The 27200-nt window shown below is 38.3% G+C and overlaps 2 protein-coding genes across 2 annotated transcripts in view; one reads left to right on the forward strand and one right to left on the reverse strand.

The window, feature by feature from the left end:
* Positions 1 to 7845: 7845 nt before the first annotated feature.
* LOC140229949 (histone H2A-like) lies at positions 7846 to 8550 on the reverse strand. Its single transcript, XM_072310149.1, has one exon. It carries the CDS (start codon positions 8373 to 8375, stop codon positions 7962 to 7964), a length of 414 nt encoding a protein of 137 aa, XP_072166250.1. The 5' UTR covers positions 8376 to 8550; the 3' UTR covers positions 7846 to 7961.
* A 1258-nt stretch (positions 8551 to 9808) lies between these two features.
* LOC140229519 (ubiquitin-associated and SH3 domain-containing protein B-like) overlaps positions 9809 to 27200 on the forward strand; it is a 50338-nt gene continuing 32946 nt past the window's right edge. Inside the window, exons 1-2 of the mRNA XM_072309767.1 lie at positions 9809 to 9823; positions 12749 to 12894. Of these exons, the coding sequence (XP_072165868.1) occupies positions 9809 to 9823; positions 12749 to 12894 (161 nt within the window). The remainder of the gene's footprint in view (positions 9824 to 12748; positions 12895 to 27200) is intronic.

Consider the following 27200-nt stretch of genomic DNA (forward strand, 5'->3'; position numbering starts at 1 on the left):
TGACCTTTCCAAGAACTCACCTTGTGCCTTATTGATTGGGTGCCTTTGTCTTCCAGTTTTACATATACGTATGTACTACATGCATTAAGATGAAGCCAGACAGTGCTTTCCAACCCACTGACCACTTGCCTATACACAGATATATTTTTCTTCTTCTCCTTCTTCTTCTTCTTCTTCTTTTTGGGTCTGTATGTGAGAGTACTATTTCTGACAGCATGAATGACAAGAGTTTTAATCCAACGTTACCACTTGACTTTTACCACTTCTCCAGAAAAGACAACGTTGGAGTAAAACTGTGTCGTCTGAATCATCCCGCCGCTTTTTCTTGTCATGAGTTTTACGTGATTCCTATCTCATACTTTCCTCCACAAATGACCAGATCAAAGGCTTCACTGGGGCAAAATATTTTACGGAGAAAAATATTTTGCCCTAATGAAGCCTCTGCTTATCATAGAAATCGTGGGAAAATAAATCTCATATTGATCTTCGAGAGGGGAGAAATTGTCACTGTTTATGTGTGCGTCACCCAATATTACTTGAAGGAAACCTGGCCTGTCAAAATAATGATATAAAACATTTTTTTTTTTTTTTTTTGGGGGGGGGGGGTATTCAACATTTCAGATCACCTTTAATTAAACTTTCATTGCTTGTTGTTTTGTGCTTGATGGAATGAAGTCATTTATAGAATCCACTCCATGTCTATCGAGATCTATCTAATCATATGGTACAAATTTGACTATTTAAAGATCACAACCCTGCATCCATTCATCCAGTCAATGTGCTCCAAAATGGCCTGGGTGGACAAGAGACAGAAATGAGAGTAAAATGACAGGAAGGCAGATTTTTAATACCATTAGTAATGCTCATCTTTATTTCCAGTCAAAACAAGACACAATATACATAAATATTTGCTTTTCTTTTGTTGTGTTTCTAGCTGCCGGATTACAAATGCCAATAAGGGTAGAAATTCCCCCATGAGCAAAAGTGAACAGAAATGCAGCATGACGATGGCAAATTCGTGTCTGCAGTGTGTGACATGCCACAATATTCCAAAGCAATAAACACTTGACTTCACTGTATCAATAGTTTCACCAGACTGCGATATTACAAGCTTTACTTCCAGCTGCACAATTCGTATCTTACAATGTACATACAATTAAAAGGCAATAAACTGTTGCTTTAATACACATGAAGCTATGCATTGTACAGTCAACCTTGCCCAAGTAAAGATATTGTCTTAAGCCCCCCAAAAAATCATACCCTGGATGGATATAACGCCACTAGGGCTACAAGACCTTGTCTTGTGGCAAATTCTTGTCGGCAGTGTGTGACATGCCACAATATTCCGAAGCAATGAACGCTCGACTTCACTTGTATCAATAGTTTCACCAGACTGCGATATTACAAGCTTTACTTCCAGCTGCACAATTAGTATCTTACAATGTACATACAATTAAAAGGCAATAAACTGTTGCTTTAATACACATGAAGCTATGCATTGTACAGTCAACCTTGCCCAAGTAAAGATATTGTCTTAAGCCCCCCCCCCCCCCCCCCCCAAAAAAAAAAAAAATCATCCCCTGGATGGATATAACGCCACTAGGGCTACAAGACCTTGTCTTGTGGCAATTTCTTGTCCGCAGTGTTTGACATGCCACAATATTCCGAAGCAATTAACGCTTGACTTCACTGTATCAATAGTTTCACAAGATTGCGATATTACAAGCTTTACTTCCAGCTGCACAATTAGTATCTAACAATGTACATACAATTAAAAGGCAATAAACTGTTGCTTTAATACACATGAAGCTGTGCACTGTACAGTCAACCTCGCCAAAGTCGAAACACTGTTTTAGTCAAAGAAAAATAATACCCTGGATGGATGTGTTAATTCTATTGTCTAAGTCAAAATTCAGTAATTTAATTTTTGTGATCCAGTTGGATTAATTAGACCTAGGCAAGGTTGACTACCAATAGTTATGTATTATTCCTTTGTTCTCCATTCATGACTTACGAAAAAAGAGTCATTGTTGTGTGCCACAACCCGTTCCATACTGAATTCTGAAATGCTCATAGGCTTAATACACAGGCCACCAAGTTCCCCAGGGCCGATGGAACCGGGAAGGGGGGAGGGGGTGCCCCCTTTTTTTTGCACAATATATAGAAATACATAGGGTGTAACCACTTCGGGTCCCCCCACTTTTTTTACCTCGGAAGTGGCACCCGAAAAAAAAAAAAAGTAGAATGTGGTTAAGCTTTTGCCGATTGTAAGTTGTGGGGAGACATGGGCAGCCTGAGTGAATTAATCTTCATTTGCTCCCCTCCAGGGTACATTACAAAACGAGAGAAGCACTCTGAGAGTGCAGACCTTCGCCAAGCAGCTTATTTCTGCTACTGATCTTGTTCTTCCATAGTAGAGATCAGTGATTTCCACCTATACAATACGCATGTTGAAAGTCGCCATATTTCCCAATGCAGAAGCCTTTTGTCACATCATCAACCTTCAGCTGCGCGACGCGCTTCGCCCTAGCAGAAACTAGAGCACGCACTATAGTGTGCGTGTGCAAACCTCAAAAATGTGCAGCTTGAACTCGCAAGTTCATATACCCTACCTGCCAAAATATTGAAAATCCTTCATAAAATCCACAAAAATTACCGGATCACTGCAAAATTAAATCATCTGTTCCTTGTGTCATTTGCAAGATCCTTTCATGTAAGTTTTACACAAATCCGTTATCTACTTTTTGAGTTATTTTGCACATGGACAAACAAACAAACGGCGAAGAAAACATAATCTCCTCCCTTGGCGGAGGTAACTACAACTAGTAATGCAGCCGACTTGGCCATTGGCAAATCATGCTCGTTGAAGCAAACGCTCACTGATAATGTTCAACTCCTATTGAGATTCCTTGACTATACATAAGTGTATGTGTATTTACATTATAGATCAGTGAAAAAGCTATACACAATAAAATTCGTAACGGGGAATCTCAACTATATCTGTTTTGAGGCAGCCTTCCAACTGCCTCAAACACATTCCTGGTCTTTAGTTGATGAATTGTAAGGCTTATCCCGATAGTGTTACCATTTTGTAGACACAAAACAGGGTGTGTAATTGATTAAAGACAAATCATTGCTTGCCAAGCTTGACCTTTAACCTATGAACCCTCTTACAACCTTCAGCTTCTGCCTTGAATGAGAGTAAGTTAAGCACTGTACACATTCTGTTATACTGTACTCACAACACACACACACATACACACACACACACACACACACATGTACAGTTGTACATGTGACAATTAAACAGAACTCCTGTCTTCCACCTACAGTATAATTATACTGTATACTCCAAATATTTTGCGAGGTTTTTATTTTCGTGATCTCGCGAGACAGGTGCCATTCACATCTTTAAAGACACCTGAAAATATTGACTCTGATCCGAACATAAATGTGATGTGCATGCTTACATTTCTCTCTTCATTACTGGACTCCACAATCATGAATCTAACCACTTGCAAAATTGTTGGTAAGTCCAAATTCGTGAAAAATCAGACTCTGCTATTAAAATATATGGTGCATTCAGTATGTCACTAGGTAGTGTGGATAAGTCTGAGCCAGAGATGCAGTCGTGTACTTCAATGCTTCATTTACACCCCCTTTCCTGACTACAGTTCCATGCAGGAACTACTGTATTACCGGTACTGGGGGAAAACAATCTGGAAAAAAACACAAGAACAAGAACACGAGCAAAAACCAAACACATAAAAGCTGTTGTTGCAAACTAACAATGTTACTGTAGTGCTACATCACTCAAATGTGTATCCAAATGATTAGTGTGGCAGTGAAGAGGGATTGGGAGGAAAACAAGCAGACAATTGAAAAACCTTGTATGGCACCTTGGACAAATTCTTTTAATAGAAACTGTTAACCTTTCTACTCCCACAGGTTTTCTGCAGTTTTATCCTTCACCTCACTTATACAAGGCAGTGAATTTCACTATAAAGTGTATTTTGCTCAACTTAAGACACATTTATTCTGTTTTGATGGCCATTAAATGGCAGAGCAGGTCCTGATGATACATGTAAAATAATGATACAAAACTAGGCAAAGGAGGTCAATACATTCCCACACATATGATGTTAGGGGTGTTTCAAAAAAACTTGATGGGGGCATGACCATGGGCTGTTCAGATGTTAAAAGTTTAGTGGGGTTGGCCTTTTCCTCGAGAATACTACATATTTGCCCATTTATGATGATTGTACTCTAACCACTTTTCACTGTTTTAGGAAAGAAAGGTTGGTCAATGTTAATGCAATAAAATAATAATCGTAAAACAACAGACATGTGTTCCATGGGGACGCCAGCAATGTTACAGTACTGATCATGGGCATGGATATATCTGTTGTGTCTGTTTATAAGTTATTCATGCATTCAGATTTGCATCGATTTTGTGCCAAATTTTGCGTTCTTTGTCTTCGTGGTTGTTGTACTATGTCTGGGATGGTACTGCTTGTTATTGTTCCTATGTTATTATTGCATCAATTAAAATGTTACAGTGTACATCTCACCTTCCTTATACCATAGGCTAAAATATGTTTTTCATATTCTAACATGCTTCTCTTCTAAAAAGAGGCAATAAGGCAAGAAAATCTATGTTCACATGGAGTTTTGTTTGATGTATTATTGGAAACTGTGTTTTGGAACTTTCAAGTATTATCTTTGTGTTGACAGATTCAGTAATTTTTTTTTTGGTTTTATTTGTGTAAGTGTGAATGTGTACACTGTTCCATCGTTATATATGTTTAATGTGTACACTATTCCATCGTTATATATGTTTAATGACACTAAGTGCCTTATTGAAACCATAGTCTCACATTTCCATACATTACAAAAAATAGGCAAAGCAATCTACATTGTATTTCATATGATGTTTTATGAATGTATTCTTGCACAAAGTGTCTTCTAAGTTTCTGAGATCATTATTCCTTGTACTCATCAATATGTTGTATTGTGTTCACTGTACTGTTATTGTGTACATTGTTCCTATGTATAACCAGTAGCTAAGTATGCCTTTTGTAAACCGTGAAAATTTGTATTTCCCAAAACGAGAGAAAACACAAAGCAATGTTTATCTTCTTGAGATTTTGTTTGCTGTATTATTGCACAATGTGCCATGTAGGCCTAAGTTGTGTACGTTGTAATTGCGCAAGTTCAAATGGCTGTTTACATTGCTACATGTACTAAAAGTGCCTTTCATAATCGACGACACCTCGCATATCCTAGTACATATTAGAGAAACAAACTCCTTTTACCAGTTTTTGTTAACTCTACTATTCCTGCACTTCGATCATTGCCTTCTGTGCTGATGTCCGTGTTGGCAGTGGTTGGGTTAATAGCTGAAATGTTTCGGTGAGCAATGTGCCACGAATGTCCAACAGCTAAATTTGCCTTCTCTGAACCACAATGCATCACATATCCTAAAATGACAAATTAGACCAAGCAATTATTCTACAGATCATAGAATTTTGTTCTTCTGTTATACATACATGTATTTGTGATTCCTTTAAGTGTCAGGTGTCAGTGTGAAGGGAGAAAGTGTTCAGTATTACAATGTACCTAGCAATTGATGTTTACTGGTTTTTGCAAACAAAATGTAAGTAATTGCATAATGGGAAAGAATAAACTTGTATATATCTTTTTGAAACAAAAGTATGTAGCTTTGTTTCTTTGATCCCACATCATTTTCTAAAACTTTGCGATGTTGGTTGATTTTTATCTCTTACTCGTACATTTCAACACTTACAAGTTGTTTTTTTTTCCATCGTTAATGTCTTGTTGGGTCTAAGAATGTGGAGGGTGGGATTTTGATGCGCCGAGTACTTGTTAAACATAGGACCGATTTTATTTACTTCTTATTGACTTCAAAGAATTTTGGTAATTTTTGCATCAGAAGCAGCTTGGAAATGGGTGAAAAGCAGTCAGTTAAAATAGGCATTTCTAAGATGTAAATCTTTTACTTATTTTAAAAGTGAAATCAGAAGTAGAGCCTATATAGTCCTCCAAGGCTCTCCTATGTATAAGATACTAGTACAAAGTTCTTGTGAAAGTAGGATCTAATTAGGGATGTGGAGACCAGGTGACCCCCATTGTAATGAAGGGCTGGCAGTTTGTGTGTGTGTGTGTGTTTTTTTTTTTTGTTGTGTGTGTGTGTGTATATCTGTATGTCTGTGTTTGTGATTGCTGTTTTCCAAAAGTACTAGTAATCTAAACAGAGTGAATATGCACCACAGATTTGAATAATTTTGTAACCTGAATGTGTACTTTGTTGTGACAGACTCTCATGGAGGGGGGTGGGGGTGAACGAGGGAATGGGCAAATGGAGGACAGACAGAACAAGAGTCAAGAAAAGGGGGGTCAAAGGTGATAGGGGTTGCTTCTTTTTTTTCTTTTTTTTTCTCGACAATGGGTCAATCATTTGAAAAAAGGCAAGTGTGAGAAATTTACAAAAATAACAAAAACGTCACCACACCAGTTCTCGGCAAAACAGTGATCACCCTATGTAGCCTACCTTAGCCTTAGGTGTACCAGACTCGGTAATGGTTTCTAGATAAAACAGTAACAGGTTAGCTACGGTACTACATGTAATATACAATGTAAATGTTAGAAATTCTAACGTGTTAGAGAAGATTCTAGAAATTATAAGTAGACTCAAAATTGGATTCGGGATCTAAACGTGTTAGATCTATTAACCAGTAGATTCTGTACATCTATGTTTTGTAACCAGCGTTAGAGAATCTACACTGCCCTGTCACTGTAGGCCTAGAGAAGTTGCAGCACTGCATCTAGGGTCTGGTCGGGCAACATGTTTTGTTAGCACCAACCGTTATTAGCAGCTCTTTTTTGCTCCTTCCACAGCTAGACCGTCTAGTGATGGATCCGGGGCGTGGGGGCACACCAGGCACCCCCTTTAGTTTTGTTAAAATAAAAGGGAAAAAATGCGGGCGCATGCCCCCGACGCAATTTGCCGTAGATCTGTGACTGTACATCGTTGATGTTGCTTTTCTATTTTTTGTTACTTTAAGGCTTCCGGAATCCTACATGTAACTTGCATTTAGGCCTACACATTTAACGTTACATTTAGATGTCTAACGGTTAACATGGGACTAGTAGAATAGATAACTAACGTTAAGTCATGAGCCTCGACCCATTACGAGAAGTCACAAAGTTGTCATCGGCAATGGCAGGTCAGTCGTTCAGCTTAATAACATTTTAAGGGTTTTTTTTTTGTTGTTGTTTATACAAGTTTCAGTCTAACCCGTAATAATTTTAAGATTTTGTTTGTATTAACATTTTGTTTGTATTAACAAGTTAGGCCTAAATTGTAACTGTTAGGCCCAACGTTAGATGCTACTCAGGATTTCTCAACCTCAGAGACGTGGAGACAGAGGCAACCAGGCTTTAACGTTAAAGAGGGTTCTAACACGTTAATTGTGAAACAGTGGATGTGGCAAGACCATGCACACAAAAGCAGACACCAAGAAAAAAATCAAATTCTAACCCAATGTTCAAAAAGTTTGTCAGTTTCTATGGAGAGTGGAACTCCCTGATCACAATCTATGTAGGCCTAGACTTGGGCCATTAGGACCTACGTGTCGTACTCGTAGATCCTCTTCCAAGTGAAATTTACATTCTGCAATACAGTTAACGTTAACATGAAACATGTCATAGACATAAATTAATGTATTCTAACGTTAGAGTCAACGTGATGTCAACCGTTAAGTTAGTGTTAACCGTTAGTAACGTTAGACATCTATTTACAAGATTGTACACATGTCACTTGAACTTAGTAATCTCAGAATTCTTTCTTGGGCATATGGTGGCCCTGAAAAGGGCCGAGCAGACGAGATATTGCTCAAGCTTTTGACAGCGAGCCCAGTCAGTAGAGCAAGACACGAAGCTCAGTACTCCTGGCTCTGGCTGCTCTTTCCACCAGCTTTCTTTGCAGCAGCGGTCTTCTTGGGCAGGAGCACGGCCTGGATGTTTGGCAGCACACCACCCTGGGCGATGGTCACTCCGCTGAGAAGCTTGTTCAACTCCTCGTCGTTGCGGACAGCGAGCTGAAGGTGACGGGGGATGATCCTCGTCTTCTTGTTGTCACGGGCAGCATTCCCAGCCAACTCGAGAATTTCAGCGGCAAGGTATTCAAGCACAGCGGCTAGGTAGACGGGGGCACCTGCACCAACACGCTGGGCATAGTTTCCCTTGCGAAGGAAGCGGTGAACACGACCGACGGGGAACTGCAGGCCAGCTCGCATGGAACGGCTCTTGGCTTTGGCCTTGGCTTTGCCGCCTTTTCCGCCACGTCCAGACATAGTGATGTGATTTGAGTAGGCGTGTGAAACACAAACGAGGATACACAAGTTGTGACTAAAGCCGAAATGCTTTCGTCGAGGTATTTATACGCTCGAATGTCAGCCGCGGTTCCAAGGCACAACCAATGAGAGAGCGAGGTGGAATGACGTGCAACAGATGGCGGCCTGCCCGCCGCCACAACTCGCTCCGGACGCTTTGAAAAAAAGGCGGCCTGTTTCCCTTTACGTCCGGATTAATTCCACGGTGTCATGTAGTACAGTTGGGATGGCGACATTGTAGTGACCTGTCATCTAGCTAAGCGAACCACCTTGTTGTACGTTGAAACGAACTGCATGATCCTATCCACGTACTATGTACGCAGCACAAAATGTCAATCTCTGTTCTGCATCAGACCAATAGAGGGCGAAAATCACAAATCTGGGGAAGAGCCAAAGAGGTTTGTATAGAACCTGTTTGGGAAGAGCTGTAGCTAAAAAAAAAAAAAAAAGAGTACTACATGATACAGTACCTGTAGTGTATACAAAAGAAGTGTTGAGAGCTCTGCGACTCTGATCTGGGGCCCTGCAGTCACTGATCTTTTGTTTGTAGGAAAAATTAAATTCTCTAAACAAATCAGTGGGCCCTGTCAATAACAAAGATCATAATACGATGTACAAATAATGATGAAATCAAACACCAAAACCCTGGTTTTTGTACTGCTAGCTGAGCAGCATGAGGGCAGTGGGATACCGATGATTTCATGGACAAATAATTTCCATAGATTATTATAAACGCATGCGGGGATCATACACTATTGTTCCAAAGTCCAGTCAGAAAAAACAAATTAGTCAGGTATGAGCCAATCAGAATCGTGTATTCAGAGACTTCTAGGCCTGCTAAATTTTAACTCCATGAGGCATGAGGGAAGTGAGAGAAATAGTAGAGGGCCTAATTACCAGAAACGCAGGGACTCCTTGGAAAAAAAAAAAAAATCAATGTTATGGCTGGGATTGGTTGCAGTCATACCAGGGCTGTGAGAACGCAGATTTTAATCTGATTTGAGACTTTTTTTCTTTTTTTTTTTTTGCTCTTCCCACCCCCCCCCCCTCCCTTTTCAGATTTTTTTTTCTGCAGTTCACTATACTGTACTGAAATATTTGTAGTTTAAGGCATTTCAGACTTTGTTCCCATATACAATAAGTTTCAGATTTTTTCAGACTTTATTTTTTCTGCATATTACACCATATTATTATACTCTAACTCACTCCCCGAAATACCTAGCACTATTTTTATTATCGTAATATTTTAATCGTTATCATTACGGTTGTCCTCCGTATAGATTTCTACCTGTCATACTGAATGAAAGATAGGGCCCTACATTTTAGGTAGATCTATTAGAATTCAGCGCGAGTCACACTGAACCAAATGAAATGGTGATTACAAATGACAAGATATGTCCTACAACTGGGTATGGTTACTTATCTTGTGTACGGATCACATTCGTATAAACGCAATTGCAGTCGTTGAATATTTCGTCAAGTCTTTACATTTGGCTTTTGACAAGCCGTTATCCATGGGACACGCACAATACGCGCGCAAAGTGAGCTATTTTTAGTACGTGTCTGGGTTGACCCCGTATGGGGGGAATCCCCTCCTCACACGTACGCGTACACACCACTGGAGCAGCTGCTACATGCTTTCTGTGTGAATTACAATGCAACGGAGAGGGAGCACAGGGAGGGCTGATGATCCACTGGCGGATGGGGGGGGGGGGGTGGGTAGGGACAATACCGGCGCACGCCCCCTTTATTTTTTGTTAAAAACAAAAGAAATGAAATGAAAAAAGAAAGAAAGAAGTAAAATCCGGAAGTGGCACCAGAAATATTAGTTGCTCCCCCTTATACAGAATTCCCGGATCCGCCCCTGTAATCGATGGAGTATCAATTCTGTGCAGAAAATCCGCACCCATGTAAAATGAAGCATTCTCTAGATGCGCTTTTGAAGGACATGTTCGCGTAGATCGGCACCTCTAGCTCCAAGACGAAATGTGGACAAAAAGGAAAGATGTTTGACATTTCACCGAACTGCAAGATGCAGTGGCTCTTTTTATTTATTTTTTTTTTTTGTAAAAACAAAAGAAAAAAAACAAGGGGGCGTACTTGCGCCCTCTTTAATTTTGTAAAGGAGCCTCCGCTTTATGGAGTTCCTGGGGCCGCCCTTGAAGCTGTATTTCACCGTAGAATTAGCGAAGGAAGACTCGAATTTGTGGAGCTGCTGACGATGTAATTCGAAATAAAAATAAAAAAATAGGCCTATTCCTGATATCTTCGTAATGCGCAAATCGATGTGAAATGAAGAGCAGGTGCTTTTAAAAACTTGGTATTTTTCGTAATGCGTGCATTTGCGCTTGTCAGTATAATCATAGACTACTTTTTGCTGTTTATAAAGTGTGCTGCAGATTCGATGCTCCAAATCATGGCATAATAGGCCTATATTGATGCGTGAACATTGAAAGACTATATCTAGAGCGAACTATGATGCTCGCGGGGGTGGGAGTGCAGGTCTTTTCTGCCGCAAGAGCGTTTTAGTCCTTGAAGTCACTGTATAGGCTGTATATTGTTTACAGGTCACACAGACACAAGTTCGCCTTCATATACATGTGGATTAAAAGAATGCAGCAATGCTAATGAAACATAATCCCGTTAGAGTTTGAAGAAAATCGGACAATCCATTCAAAAGTTATGAATATTGTTTAAGTTTCCGCATTGCCGCCATCACTGGATGAGAAGACTACTACAGCTTGTGATGTCACGTGTGTATACAATATAAAGAAAATACAAAGAAAATCTACCATATTTTCATTTTTCTTGCATGATAAAAGAAAAACTTTTAGAAGGCAGATAGAACAATAAAAGTCGAAATATGTATGTTGTTGTTGTATACAAAAAATGCATTTTTTTTTTCTGGGGGGGGGGGGGGATGAAATCCTGGATATGTTCCCAATATCGTCCTATGCTCAAACTGTAGTAGTCTTCTCATCTAGCAGTGCCACTGCGCAGAAATTTCAAAAATTCATAACTTTTGAACGGATTGTCCGATTTTCCTCAAACTTTTGCTGATGTGTTCGATATGTAATATTGCCTACTCTCTATAAAAAAAGATCGAGTGAAAATATTCACTCTTGAAGGAGTGAATAACAGAAAAGAGTGAATTTAGAATGAAATTGGAATGAATTTTGAGTGAACATTTCACTCTTTTTCGATTGACCTCAAGGATCACTCCAAAATCTTCGAGTGATCCCTGAGGTCACTCCAAAATGAGTGAAAATAAACATTTTCACTCTTAATTCACTTTTTTTTTGTATTCACTCTTTCAAGAGTGAACATTTTCACTCGATCTTTTTTAGAGAGTATACATTCATTAAATCCACATGTAAATAAAGGTGGACTTATCCTTTGATATAGCCGTGGAATGACAACAAGAAAGAACGACTAGGTCTGCCTGGTATCGGGGGGGGGGTCAAGGAACCCCCCCCCCCCCCCCCCCCCGTTTCACGGAGTCTAGTAGAGCACTTTTAGCCGCCCATTGAATGTCATGGCTGTCGCGTGGAGGATAATCCTTAGTAGGCCTAACCCAATTTACCGAAGGATATTTCAGTTGTGTAGGCCTACATGATAGGGTGTTGAGGCCCTATAGTCTGAAAAAGAGGAAACTTTTGAAATCATAGTACAAGTGTATTTTATAACCTTTAAAAAGGTTCGTTTCATACAAAGAATTAAGGTCTAGTCCCAGAGAATAGGACGCAACAAAGAATATTAATTTAAAAAGTTAAAGAGATTATTATAGGATCCATCTCTCAATCGTGCACCGCCACTGAAAATCCCTCTTCACTAATATCAAAATTACACAGGCCTGCATTGGAGGAGAAAATGCTAAGTGTCACCGAAATTAACATATGACTATTTGGAAAATAAAAGTGGTGCTTTTCAATATGAGAGGGCATGAATGTAAAGAAAACTTTAATGTATGGGGCTTAGTTTAAACGAAAAGCATTGAATGTTCTGCGATTCTACGCAGCAAGAAAACATAGCCCCGTCCCTATAGAGTGTCCAGCCCCTCCCCCTTGGAAACCCACGTTTCGATCATATCGAGTTTGGCCGGCATTCATAATATCTTTTTCTGAATTTCCACCTTATTATCATCAACTTTGACAACCATGAGTAGGACCAAAGAATGTTGAGATTCAGACAAGAATCGACCGTATCCGTCATCGTACAATAAATTGTTGACAAGGAAGACACTGCAGAATATTATATTTTATGAAGAGCGCCATCTTTTGGAAGTATTCAGAAAGCAATCCTCGAAACCTGTGTAAATTGGAACTAACTGTAAGTTACGACAAGCTGTACTGCTGAACCCGGAGCAAAATGTCAGTTCAAGCTTCGACGTCCACCGTCGAACCATGCGGAAGGCCAGCGTGAGGCAGAGTGTAACTCCCCTGGAGCTGTTGATGTCCATGGGTTTTCCTAAACATCGTGTGTGAGTACAGAAATATGGGTTTTTATGGAGGGGGGATACGTTTTCAGCGTTGATTACACGGTGGTTGTCGGAATAGGCATTATGACGCCCACGAGAGGTATGTTATGATTTTGGGTGTTCCGCAGGGAGCCGCGTCCCGTATTCATCGGGCTAAGTCAACCCGGAAGTTCCGAATTGAGTAACCCCGCGAAACCAAACTGAGGACGTTGTGAGGTTTGGTGTGGCTAGCAACACGCACAATCATGATAATGGTCCTATTCCTTATCCCATTTTACACTACCATGCAATATGCATGGCTAGCCCAAAATTCCTGTATGCTTTGAAGCACCATTTAGAAAAAGAAAAATCAAAATGTAAACACAACAAATGCTTCATCTTTTGTTGCTCAGGTTGCAATGCAATGTTGTCAGCAGGTGGCTTAACAAATGGAACTCTTGCACAATTTATGTGCCTCTGGATCTACATACTGTTGATGCTGTTACCACACAATTGTTTGTACAATGACATCAATGATCTTTAACTGTAAAGCTTTAACAACATTTATTGATACGTTTGTATCATTAATGTAAACCCAATATGTGCTCATGGACATGGTGCAGGCAGTCAAGGATGGTGATAATTTGGGGACTTTATAGGATGGCTGTAAACCCAAGTGTAGCCAGTACTCGTGAAAAGAAGAGCTTCCAACAGAGACTCATAAAACAACATCCACCACTTGATCTGAATAAAAGTTTACCAGTGAGAATACTTGAGTGCAAGTGTTTAAACTTGTTAAATGTTATGATATGAGATTACAAAGCCGAATGTTTCAAATATTTACAAAACATTTAACATTGCCGATGTAAAACATAATATAGCCCAGTGACAATGTCATTGGTCTAGCATTGTAGCACATGTAATGAGTACCTGGTAAGCTGTTTCCCATGTGTATACCACATACCATTAAAGTCACAGGTAAAAGAAATACAGGGCAGGAGAGAGAGGGAGAGCTGGGGAGATGAATTGAGATCATCATTTTTCTAATAGATTATTGTCCATGTCCTGATTATTCGACTATTCCATGCTAAGCAATGCTCTTTAAAGGGATGGTACAGTATTGGTGGAGATGAGAATTGGGCTTTTAACTTTTTGCAAGATACCAGTACCAAGAAAACACTTTAATAATATGATATAGTACAGAGCATACCATTTTAAGAGGAATTCAAAGTTTATTTGATGAAAATCGGGTTTGGAATGACTGAAACATCCAAAAACAAAGTAAAACAGAGCGATCGTAATACAAGTATGGGTCCCACACTTTATTAGAATTGCTCTTTTCTGGATATCTCAGCCATTTCAAAACCAATTTTCCTCAAATAAATGTTGAATTCCTCATAGAATTACATGCTCTTTCATATTTCATAAGAGGTTTCCCATTATCTCACCAAAAAATGTTAGAAACCTGAAGTTAGGTCTCAACCAAAACTACAACATTTTGTACATTGTATATGATCCCTTTAATGAAACTTGGAATTGTGATTGTGCCATGATACATCCGTACACACCAATACTGCCATCATTCCTTGCCAGCCACCATTTCTTACATTGTAGGTATACAATTTGACTTTTTGTCCAGCCAGTTTACAAGTTGTATTTTTTTTTTAATTGCTGAAATTCCCTATTCTGAAGTCGAAAATAATTTTCATGTGGTTTTAAAACCGGTAGTGTTCAGTTCTAGGGCAATTACCCCAGACCATTCCCCTGACCCTAACCCTAATCCTCAACCTACAATTGTAATCCTAACCCTATCCCATTAAACTCTAACCTTATCGCTAACCAGTAATTAGCTGGGGGGGGGGGGGGGGGAATTGCCCTGATACGCAGTATTCTTTTGGAATACTCATTGTTGTGTTTCATTAGTTACAGTTTGTTATTTCGAAGGTTCATTCCGAATCTGGAAATGAAATAAGGTTCATTATTCTGAAGATTCCATCTTAATAGAAAAAAAAAAAGAAGAGGAAAAAAAAAAATGCCTGAATCGGGCAAGCAAGAAGTTTTGCAGCCACTCTTTTTCACATTTCCCCTCTTCAAACTCACAAAGTCAATCCTTATTTTGTTTTCTTAGTGAACATGTGATCCTCTTCTGGTGGCAAATCATTACAGGTTAATTATTATATCTTTATCTACATGTATATTGTACATAAGAGTTTTTAGACAAACAGAGCAATTTACAATAGTTTAGGCTGTGTCTTCTTCACATTCCTTGGATCAAAAGTTTTACCTGGTACTTTAGGAGAGAATGAACCTATCATTTAAATGTGTTGCTTGATTTTTTAATGGGTATATTTCACATTTTACATTTGCCCTGAGTGTTGAACAGAAAGTACACTGAAGATTTGTATTTACATTGCATTAACTGAATGCCTTTTGGCACGTATGCTGTGCCTGTAACTGGAATTAGAGTCATGTGTGCAATTTTGCAATAATAAAATGTTGGAAGAAAAAAAAAGATGGACAGATATTATTGTTTCAAGGTCAAACAGTATTCAAAAAGTATTGTAAATTTAATTGACAGGGTTTTGCTAAAGACATATCATAGCTCTTTACATAAAATTTAGAGTACCGGGTAGAGAAAAACAAACATACACGCACACATTAAAAGTGATCCTACGGTGTATACTCTCTATGATATCAGGTGGTATTTTAACCTTCAGCATTTTTACGACCATCCAATACCACCCTTAAAAAAAAAATAATAATAATCTTCACAAGAATTTCAGAAGGCATATCATGTTTTCAGTCTGTCAGTCACGATACTTCGTACAAGAAATCATGACATTGCGACAGCTGACAGCCCGCAATACACTGTATCTTGATTTGATACTGAAACCAGTAATGGCATACCAGATGGACCCGTGGTAATAGGGCTCAACATAAACTTGCATGACACAATGTATCATGATCATCATACTCAGTCCCATACAAATGTACCAAGGTATGTCTCTTATAACACCTTTATACCATTTAATAACTGATAGAGGTTTCACAAGTCCACATGTCCTGTATAATCATGCATCCACATATTAAAGGACAAGTTTACCTTCATAGACATGTGGGTTTTGTGAATGTAGCAATATTGGCAGAACACATCAGTGAGGGTTTGAGGAAAATCTGACAATCCGTTCAAAAGTTATGCATTTTTTAAGTTTTTGCTCAGTCACGACTGGATGAGAAGACTACATGTACTATAGCTTGTGATGTCACATGTGTACATTATAAAGAAAGCATAAAGAAAATTCAACATATTTTTACTTTTCTCGCGTAACAAAAGAACACTCGACTTCTCTCTTTCAGAAGGCAAGGGGAATAATATTACCCTTAACATACATCAGTAGCAAGTCAGAGAAATGTGCACTTTATTCAAAAAGTTAAGTTTTGTGAAATTCTCTTTTTATTTTCCCTATATCATTGTACGCATGTGACATCATACACGGCGCAGTATAGTCTTCTCATCCAGCAGTGACTGCGCAGATACTTAAAAAATTCATAACTTTTGAACGGATTGTCTGATTTTCCCCAAGGTTTCCCTGATGTGTTCTACATTGCTGCATTCAAAAAAACCCACATGTCTATGAAGGTGAACTTGTCCTTTAAGTAATGTGGACACTTGCAGGGACACCACAGGCAGTTCTAATGACTGTCCACTATATAATAGAATTAGTATCAAGTCATGAATTTGCTGTAAAATGGTAAGGGATTACAAAATCCTTATGAATACTGTAAAACCAAGGAGGTACTAGGCGCCTAGTACCTCCTTGGTAAAACGAGGAATGTTCACGTGCATTTTAATTTTGCGAATTTCGCGAGCGCGAAGATTCGCGAAATTAAGATGCACGTGAAATCTCTTGTCTACACTATAAAGATTGAATGCCAGTGGCAGCTCGCAAAAATTTCATGCCGCAAAAAAGGCCATCGGCTCCAATTCGCGAAAAATTCATGCCGCGAATATACCGTGTTTTACAGTATTCAAATGAGTGAGTTGATGATGTCATACCCTCACAATTTTTGATATGAGGTATATAAAGTCAGAAAAGAATATTATTTTTGGCCAGTTATACAAGTAATACAAGTATGTTCCCATACTAAGATATATCAGAGTTTATATAACACACAGTGTATTATCTTCTTTTTCATTTTGGGTGGTTTTAAGACAAGTTTACAGCTAAAATATGAGATTTTTGTCATTTCTGTATGAAATGAATAAAAGATGTGAGAGCATGACATCGTCAACTTGCTCATCTGAATATTCATAAGGACTGATCAAGAAGTGATTTCCTATATTACATGTGAAATTTGAAATGTCATATCTTCTTTATTTCTGCTCTGATTGTTGTCATTTTTGTATTATTCTGAAGGTAATATTTTTCTCTTTCTTCTGAAGTTCATCATTTGTTGGGTGGATTTCCTCTTTAAAGGCATACTTTGCTACTGAGGTTGTTTTCACACATACTGAGAGTGCATAATTTGAAACAGTTTGTAATGACGCATCACGAGAATCATGATTTAAATAATGGCTTTTCGCCATGGCACACATTATATGTACATGCAAACTGGAATTGTGGAGGGTGATTTGAATCGTAATTCCAATTGTGATTTAAATGATGGTCCGGAGGTGTTTCAGAAGTACAATAGGAAGCAGTCGTGTGCATGGATTGACCTCCAAATCGTGTTTTTGGGGTGGAGCTTATAAATGGTGACCTTTCAACTGTTTCTGCAGAATAACTTCCAGGGAATAATTTTCTATGCAACAATTTGCTATGCATTTTTACACCATTGCAACACAAGCTATTTGTATGAAACTTTTGTGTAGCAGTTTTCTTCCATAGAAGTGTACAGGATACCATTTGAAATATTGTTCATCTGCTGATATTGCTAATCAAATTTGAGTCGGAAAATTATTCCCTGACTTCACTCCTCAAATGCTAGTTCTGCAGTCAATGTACACACTACCTACTGCGTAACCCGTTGAGGACAGTTTAATTTTGCTACAACATGCATTTCCTATAGATACCATCCCAAGTATACTCGGGACTCGTCCTCAGTGGGTTAAGAGTGATAGATGGAGACTCAGAAAGAAGCCACACCTCTTCTCCTTGCCCTGAAATTAAAAGCCACAGAATTCGCAAAACCTTCCTAGGTCGTGTGCACAAACGATACTTTGAATCGTATTTTGTAATTCAGCATTGCAGTAACGCTTCTAGACTGGTGTGAAAACAGCCTTAGTTTTGTGCGCTCATAAAACAGGAAATCATGAGTGATGATGGATCCTTCCACATTTTTTTACATGTATTACAGCCCTGTAGTCATCATAGTACTTGTTATGAAATGCTACGTACGTGTGATCCGAAGTCATGTTGGCGTGTTTCCTCATCCAGTGGTGACTCTTGGAGAATATCAGCCTGACTGAGCTGATATCTCTACTTAAAGGTCCAGTTTACCTTTGGGAGCAGTGATTTTAAAAATGTTCAAGATATCACATTTGATGCATATGTGTAGGTCTGTTGTATCACAAAACATCCTACCATATAAAATTTTTGCAATAAAGCCTAAAATATAAGGAAATATCAGTATTTTTCTCAATAAACCGTAACTGTAGACGGTTTATTCTGGAAGCATTTTTATTATAACTATTGTTCACATTTTGTGTATTTAACAATACTTTACATCGATTATACGGATTCAAATTCTACATCGATTATACGGATTCAAATTTTTACAGTGGTTGTTTCTATCCCTAACTCACATTTTAGAACTATTTTAAAGCACTAATGCTGGGGTTTTGTTTCATCTGCAAATTGTAAATTATGCCTTTAACCCACTGCATGCCACATCAATTTTGTATCCCTACATGTACACACACATACAATGTACGGTGTGTAATACAGCTGTATATTAAATGTATGAAATATGAGCATGTTTGACTCATTGGCGCAGAAGGTGTGAAAGCACTCTGAGCACTGTTTACATTTTACAAACCAACAACCAAATATGAGCATGATGCTTGTTGTACATTCCCCATACCGGTAGTACACAAGTGTTGATGTGACGCCTACACTCATGCATTGTACGGTACATGCCACCACGTGTGATCATGTATTACAGCATCAGACACTGTGACTGTTAATTGATGAGGCCAGGTGATTGATAGGGTGTATCTAAAAGTCATTTCAAAGAAGATTCGGTGGTCTGTGATGAGTATGGATGGTGCGCTCTTCAGCATCTGTACCGACGACCCATTGAAAATTTATGATTAGATGAAGATTGAAGATTGTCTTCATCAAATCCGACGCCTGTTTTGTTGTCTGGCCTTTGCCAGTCTATTTCAAATATGATGATTGTTTTTAACACATACTGTATCATTGAGGAGTTCCCCCCCCCAAGGATATCAAATATTTAAATTAAATATTTTGCTACCGGTGTTTCTGTTCTCCCCCTCCACCCCTCGCCCCCCCCCCCCTTTAAGGTGCTCTACATGAAATAGCCAACAATAGATGGGGGGGGGGGGGGTACTGTCTTTTCCATTACAATTGATTAAAAACAGTCGGTCAAAGTTACAAATTAGTCTCACTTCAAGTCTTGTATTCTATTTCTAATAGTTTGCTGACATTCAGACTTTTCCATCATAGAGCTATTTCCAACTACAGCCTGACATTCTCATGTTTTACAAAAGTAGGATTGCTTTTCTGTTGGATGTAGGCCAATTTCTGGAACCGAAGTTACAAGATATTGACAACTTCTTGAATATTTTATTGTCCCCGCCGAACGAGTTCGAGCAGGGGACTATGAAACGGGCTCCGTACGTGTGTGTGTCCGTGTGTCCGTCCGTGTGTCCGTCCGTCCGTCCGTCCGTGTGTCCGTGTGTGCGTCCGTGTGTGATCAAAATGTTCAAAATGCTACTCCTTCGCCATTTCTAACCCGATTTTGATTCTGTTTGCTTTATATGATAGCACTACATGGGAGCTTTGAAACTTCTATACAGAATTTCAGTTGTGACCTTTGACCTTGACCTTTGACCTATATTGTACATTTTGCTTCAAAATGCTACTCCTTCGCCATTTCTAACCCGATTTTGATTCCGTTTGCCTTATATGATGGCACTAGGTGAGGGCTTCAAAACTTCTACACAGAATTTTGACCTTTGACTTCTTTGACCTTTGACCTTGATTTTTGACCTATATTGTACATTGCCTACAAAATGCTACTCCTTCGCCATTTGTAACCCGATTTTGATTCCGTTTGCTTTATGTGATGGCACTAGGTGAGGGCTTCAAAACTTCTACACAGAATTTTGACCTTTGACTTCTTTGACCTTTGACCTTGATTTTTTTATCTATATTGTACATTGGCTACAAAATGCTACTCCTTCACCATTTCTAACCCGATTTCGATTCCGTTTGCTTTATGTGATGGCACTAGGTGAGGGCTTCAAAACTTCTACATAGAATTTTGACCTTTGACCTCTTTGACCTTTGACCTTCATCTTTTTACCTATATTGTACATTTTGCTACTGAATGCTACTTCCGGCGGGGACATATATTACGCACCGCGTAATTTCTACTTTTCCTTGTTAATATTGTCATTTCTTGGGGGGGGGGGGGGTGGCAGGGAAGAAAGGTGTAGACGAATTTTCTTTCAGCTTGTGGTCAGTGACGTCCTGTCCACTGTGCTACCGTCTAGCAGGTGCTGGGTGATCGAGGTATCTAACTTGATGTTCGTCCAAAGAGCAATTGGCAGTGTATTCTGGGAAGTGACGGACCAGTGTTTCCTGTGCTCATCCTGTGGTGTTATCATAAAACCTAATAACTCTTTATTGGGCAAGTCCAAGATAAGGTCCCCTCAGAAGGCAAAATTTCATCTTTGCTCAATATTGACATGTTTGGTATCATTTTGAAGCTTATGAGTTGAAGTTCTGATTTCCATGGAGGAAAAAATGATATTATGTAAATTTATGCAAATTTCAAGGGCTTCATTTCAATACACTAAGTATGTAAAGTACAGCGTTACGGACGTATGCTGGGACATTTATAAAAATTCATATTAATTCAAAGGAAAGCAAGTGATATTTGATTATTTGGACATAAGAAATTCATCAAATAGTTTAACTTAGTATGAAAATTTTGGGATTATGCAAATGATCATGCAAATTAGCTTATGTCCTATCATGACATGTCACATACGTAACAAATTGAGGTCATTTTTTAAGGTTTTTTCTGAAATTGCTAAAGTTATTTGAGTGCCCTTCTAGGAAGTTCTAATTTATTTTTTAAAGAATTTAAATACCATAGAAAGAAGAAAAGATAGTAAAAGAAATATTTTTTATTAGGCAATTAAATAATGTTACATAAACTGGGACAAATGTGTTACGTATTGGACATCCTCATACATATTTCATGTGAATGCATCCATTAGCTAGCTGGGAAGGTCTCTCAGTACATAAATGGTCAATCATCCTGCAGAAAGCATCCCAACTTTGCAGCTACATAAACTTATGAGTTAATATAGATGCTTGAAACTATACATGTACAGATGTACTTGACAACAATTTTCAGAAAGGGGAGGGGGAGATGGCAAAATACACAATGAGTTATAGTTTTCGTAGAAATGGGGATTCAGTTTTCAACATTTTACAAGATGATTAGAAACCACTTACATGAATTATTAAAGAGCATACAATTCTAAGAGGAATTTAAAGTTTATTTGATGAAGATCCAATATAAAATGGCTGAAATAAAAAAAAACAAAGTAAATAAAGTGGTCCTAATAAAAAATGGGACCCACCTTTTATTAGGACACCAGGTTTGTGGATATCTCGGTCATTTCAAAATGGAGTTTTGTCATGTTAACTTTGAATTCCTCTTAGAATTGTATGCTCTTTAATATTTCATAATTTTTCTATTGCAAGTGATTATAAATGAATTGTCCTTATTCAGTTTTTAGTAGTTAGCCATGGTAAAAATTATGGGTATACATACATGTACAGAGGTGTGACTCGAATCAATGACCTGATTGCTAGACAGACATCATATCTACAATACTCGATTACTGGGGTTCCAAGCAGCAGGTATTGCATATTTATTGAAATTAAATTTATTTCTTGTGTCAAGTTGTTTTTTGTCGAAACTGAATGGCAAACTGCCCTTCATCAGTGGAAATAAACACTTTACCATTCAATTTTTTTAGTAGTAACTATCCTGATAAAAATACAGGGCATGCATGCTCAGGTTGGTTTTCAATGAAAATATAAAATATGATTAAATATGATTATAATGGTAAATTAATTGGGGAAATGTTGTTGCTTTGACAATCTGAATCAGTATTTGAGTAATTTCAAATGATTTTATTTCAATATACGTAATTACATTGTGTGCAAAATACCCATAAACATGGTTCTCCACACACTAAACGAATGCGGGACAAAGGGCATGCATACTCAGGTTGGTCATGAAAAATATAAAAAATATGATTAAATATGATTATGATGGTGAATATTTGGGGAATGTTGTTCCTTTGACAATCTTGATCAGTATTTGAGTAATTTCAATTGATTTTACTTCAATAATTATGCAAAATACCCATAAACAATAAACATGGTTCTCCACACACTAAATTAAAGCGGGACAAAGTGTCCCATACGTAACATGTCATGTCTGTCTTTAATTAGAACCTGTAAATAGAGCTTTTTACCTCATGACGTGGAACTTACCTCTGATAATCTTGAGTGTTGTGAGTTTCATCACACTGAGTTACAAGTTGTAGAATGAAATACTTTCAGAGAGTTTTGAGATTGAAAAAATGTTCAACAAAACAAAATTTTTCTGGTCCCATACGTAATGGCACATATTTTCTCTTCTAGAATATAATTGTCAAGGTAATTTTTCTCCATTTTTTACATGATTATTCTTCTTCTAGATATCAATCACCATGATAAAGTTCAATATGATCAAAGGCCATTAACACTATTTTTCAGGTCAAAAAAGTCTCTGAATGTCCCATACGTAATGCACATGTTATCTTGGACTTGCCCTATTTTCTTTTTTAGTAGATAATAGAATATAAAAAAATAGTGATGAGTGAGAGTCTTGGTGAAAAATCTAAAGAATACAAAGATAAAATTGAACAGTGAAAGTATGTTTGTTTAATTTTATCGGCCAGGAGCCTGTTTTCAGAGATTTCAGCTGATCTGTTGAAGTGATTTTTTTTTTTTTTTTTTTTGGTGTGTGTGTGTGTGTGTGTGTGTGTATGTGAATACCTCCCCTAGTGCTCTGCTTTTTGGGTGGCAGATCATCATAGGTGCCCTGTCTAAATATCAGTAACCTTGTGTGTGTGTGTGTGTGTGTGTGTGTGTGTTTGTGTGTGTGTGTGATTGTGTATGTAACTTTGAGATAGAAACTTATAAATGTACACATGAGCATTTTTGCCAATAAACTACACAACTGACGTTAAAGTTCTCTTTGTTTTGTTTTGAAAAATGCTCCCTTCTCCCACATTATGAGTATAATGTTATTAAAAGGCTTGCCAAGTACGGCAGTAAACGTTCTACATTTTCATTCAGTTAGTATTTGGTTTGCTCCAGTAATGTAATATGAAAATGCACCATCACAGTTTAAAGGACAAGTCCACCTTCATATGTAAGGATTGAGAGAATGCAGCAATATTAGTAGAACACATCAGTGAAAGTTTGAGGAAAATTGGACTGTAATCCATTCAGAAGTTACAAATATTTTAAGTATCTGCGCAGTCACTGCTGGAAGAGAAGACTACTACAGTGTATGTCACATGCGTACAACAACATTATAAGGAAAATAAAAAGAGAATTTCACAAAACTTTACTTTTTGAATAAAGTGCACATTTCTTCGACTTGCTACTGACGTATGTTAAGGGTAATTATTATTCCCCCTGCCTACTGAAAGAGGGAAGTCGAGTGTTCTTGTGTTATGCGAGAAAAATGGAAATATGTTGAATTTTCTTTATTCTTTCTTTATATCGTTGTACTCATGTGACATCACAAGCTACAGTATAGTAGTCTTTTCATCCAGCCGTGACTGAGCAGAAACTTCAAAAATTCATAACTTTTTAACGGATTGTCCGAATTTGCTCAAACTCTCACTGATGTGTTCTACTAATATTGCTGCATTCACTCAACCCACATGTCTATGAAGGTGAACTTGTCCTTTAAACTCTTTATGTGCCACGATGTAAACCCCCTGAGTGCAATACAAAACCTCTGCCAAGGGAGGAGGTTATGTTTTCATTACAGGTACCACACACACACACACAAATCTGTGGTTATTTTGCATTCAACTGATCAGTAGATCACATCATTGACCATACATGACTTTTGCACGCAAGATAGTGTCAGATCGCAAATCCACTAGGTACAGTGTAAACACTGCTTGATATTTAATCACAACAGTATGCAAACTACATGTAACAGTGAATGGAATCGCGAATGATGCTTTCATTGCAGTGTATTATTTGGCGATTCATTGATCCATTTGGGCGGGTTTTTGTGTTTGAGCAAAACATGCAAAGTTGGCACGCCATCGCCTGACTGGGGTGTGTGAACATGGTACATAAAGAGAACTTTAAGCAAATTGAATTTTAGCAAGGTTGTTTACATACAATTGTACCACACTACAAGGTCCCATGATCTTAAACAATAATTCCCTGAGACATTGTATAATACGAAGTGTACGTCCTTGTTTTAGCAAAGTTATTTAACAAAAAACATTATACCTTGAATTTCTTCATTTACGGTCTAGTCCTTGTTGCAAATCTGACAGCAAACTTCTTGTGACCGTCACAAAATTGCAGTCTGTCGCGCAGTCTCCTCTTGCAATGTCAGTGGATGGCTTTTTGCACATTTACTGAGCAACTTTCACCCAAAATGTCATATTGTCCTGTGAATGACCCTAATGTGCATAGATTCTACATAACAAAGAAATATAACTACTGTATGTGTATATATCAATATTTTTTTTCTTGGTTTGCATCTTGAAATAAACACTTTGTGTTTGACTCTTCTCTATACCCTCTGTCAGCTGATGTGCAGGAGCAAAAAACAAATGCTACTTTTCTACCACCACAGCTAGCAAAACAAAACAAAACGAGTTTGTTTATAATCAGAAAAATACATACACATAAGTGATAAACATTGTACAGAGTTTTTACATCTTTAGATGTATGTTGGTAGACCCAAAGTACGGTAGCAGTGAACCAACATGTCGTTTAACTCATAAAACTGTGTGTGGATTAGTAATCAGGCACACTGGGCTCATTCCACAAGCTGCCGTGTAGGAAGGAAATGGGGAAGTGGCGAGGAATTCGAGATATCATTAATTGCCTATCACGGCCTGGTCCCGCTGCGTGCATTCCCATTATGGAGGTAATAGATTTTCAGATGCAGCCCCAGTTGCGTAAGCAAAACCACTTACGCCCAAGCTTTTAGTTTCAGAGCTTTTTAACACCAGACCCTGCCTTCGGAAGTAGCAAAGTGGTCTGACAGCTGTGTTTTGTAATCATAAGGAAAGTTTGTGTTGGTATTATACAAGTGTATCACTGTATCAAATGTTTTGGGTGAGGGGGAGTATACTAGTGTACGAGATATTTCTCATCAAAATATGAAAAGGAAATGCCTGGGTTTGCAAATAAGTGAGCACCGGATGTTAAATTCTCAAATTAAAGTAGTAATTATCTGCAACTGTCAAATTTTTAAAATAGACGAGAACATTGCTCCTACCTTTTAAGCTGTGCTGTTATTCTGCTTTCTTGTTTACTCATTCTTTAACTTGGAATGAATCAATCACTTCAGGCCCTTTTATTCTTTTTCTTTTTTTATTATGTTTGTGTCCCTATATAACAACTGGTAGTTAGTTTTTATAATGTCAAAGGCTCTTAAAATACTATTATGATTTCAAGAGGAGCAAGCATATCGTCTGTTGAGAATGAGAAGGGCTTTAAGTTGTCTCGAACACTATGGGTTTTGTGATCACTTAACGCCCTTATCATTCTCAACCGACGATATGGTCATTTTGCCAGACTAGTCAAACCAGCAGTGAGAGCCAATACCCAGCGAGAGGACATTTGGGGATTTGTCCAAATCTGTAGTAAAGGCCGTTTTCACAACTATCGAGAAATGGAATGCTGAATTACAAACACGATTGCAATTGCAGTTGGAATCATTTTTTATTCACACGACCGAGGAAACCTTCACGGATTCTCCCATTTTGAATTTCAGAGCGAGGAGAGCTCTCAACGTTGTCTGCATCAAAAATGTCCACCTTGTATATCCCAAAGGTCAAACTGACCCACAGTAGGCGCGGTCACTGGCAAAAGATTGAGAAGTTTAAGATCGCAAAGTTTTGGTCATTGGTATGCACGCAAGAAAGAGTGCGCCGTCTGATGGCTAGTGATTGTGACGTAACAATGCACATCTAGACATAACAACAGTTACGTTCAGACGACAAGCCCCAACCTCGAGGTTAAGCTCTTGCCCCCTAACTTCGACATGTGTCCACATAATGAATCTTAACCTCGAGGTTACGAAACCTGGAGGTATAAATTCCTCCCTCTTTGAGTGCGTTTTTTTTTTTTTTGTGGCTTTTTGTGGCTAACCTCGAGCTAACCTCGAGGTTAGCAAACTATGAGTCCATCTTCACGGTCCCTAACTACAAGCTCTAACCTCGAGGTTAAGGCTTGTCGTCTGAATGTAACTAATGGCCTCGCTCTTCGGAGACACTGCCAGCAAACAGATCAAGAAGTTTCGTGGGAAGTTTGCAGTCGCACTGGCAAAACTTCGAGATCTTCGAGATCTTGATCTGACTGCGCCAATCTGGCATGTGTGACCGCACCTAATGAAGAGAGAAAACTGAGAATAAACACTGTGCCATCAAGCATGTTTCCTTTGAATAGTTGCTGATTTGTTTTGAGCATTAACAATTAAAGAAAGCTGTATGAAGAGAGAGCTGGCTTAAAGATAATAAAAAGTTCTGGTACCTCAAAAAGTGTCCTTGAATTTCCTTGTCTTAGTTTGTGTTTCAGGTTAAAGTACCTTTCATATAACTAACACTGTGAGACTTACTCGCCCCAAAGTGCTCTCATGTCTTAGTAATCATGCAATTAACTGCGACCAGCAGCCCCATACGCATAGCGACCAGCAGTCCCATACGCATAGCGTAATCGGGCTTCGCATTGTAGCATTCAGGATCATGACAGATTTAGTATCGCAGGGTAAATGTCAACTTAAAATCCCATAAATTCTTCAAT

This window comes from Diadema setosum, chromosome 6 (assembly GCF_964275005.1).
Source record: "Diadema setosum chromosome 6, eeDiaSeto1, whole genome shotgun sequence".
Lineage (NCBI taxonomy): Eukaryota > Metazoa > Echinodermata > Echinoidea > Diadematoida > Diadematidae > Diadema > Diadema setosum.

What these genes read in the sequence shown, in the direction of transcription:
- LOC140229949 (XM_072310149.1), bottom strand. Translation starts at nt 8,375, where the DNA reads ATGTCTGGACGTGGCGGAAAAGGCGGCAAAGCCAAGGCCAAAGCCAAG.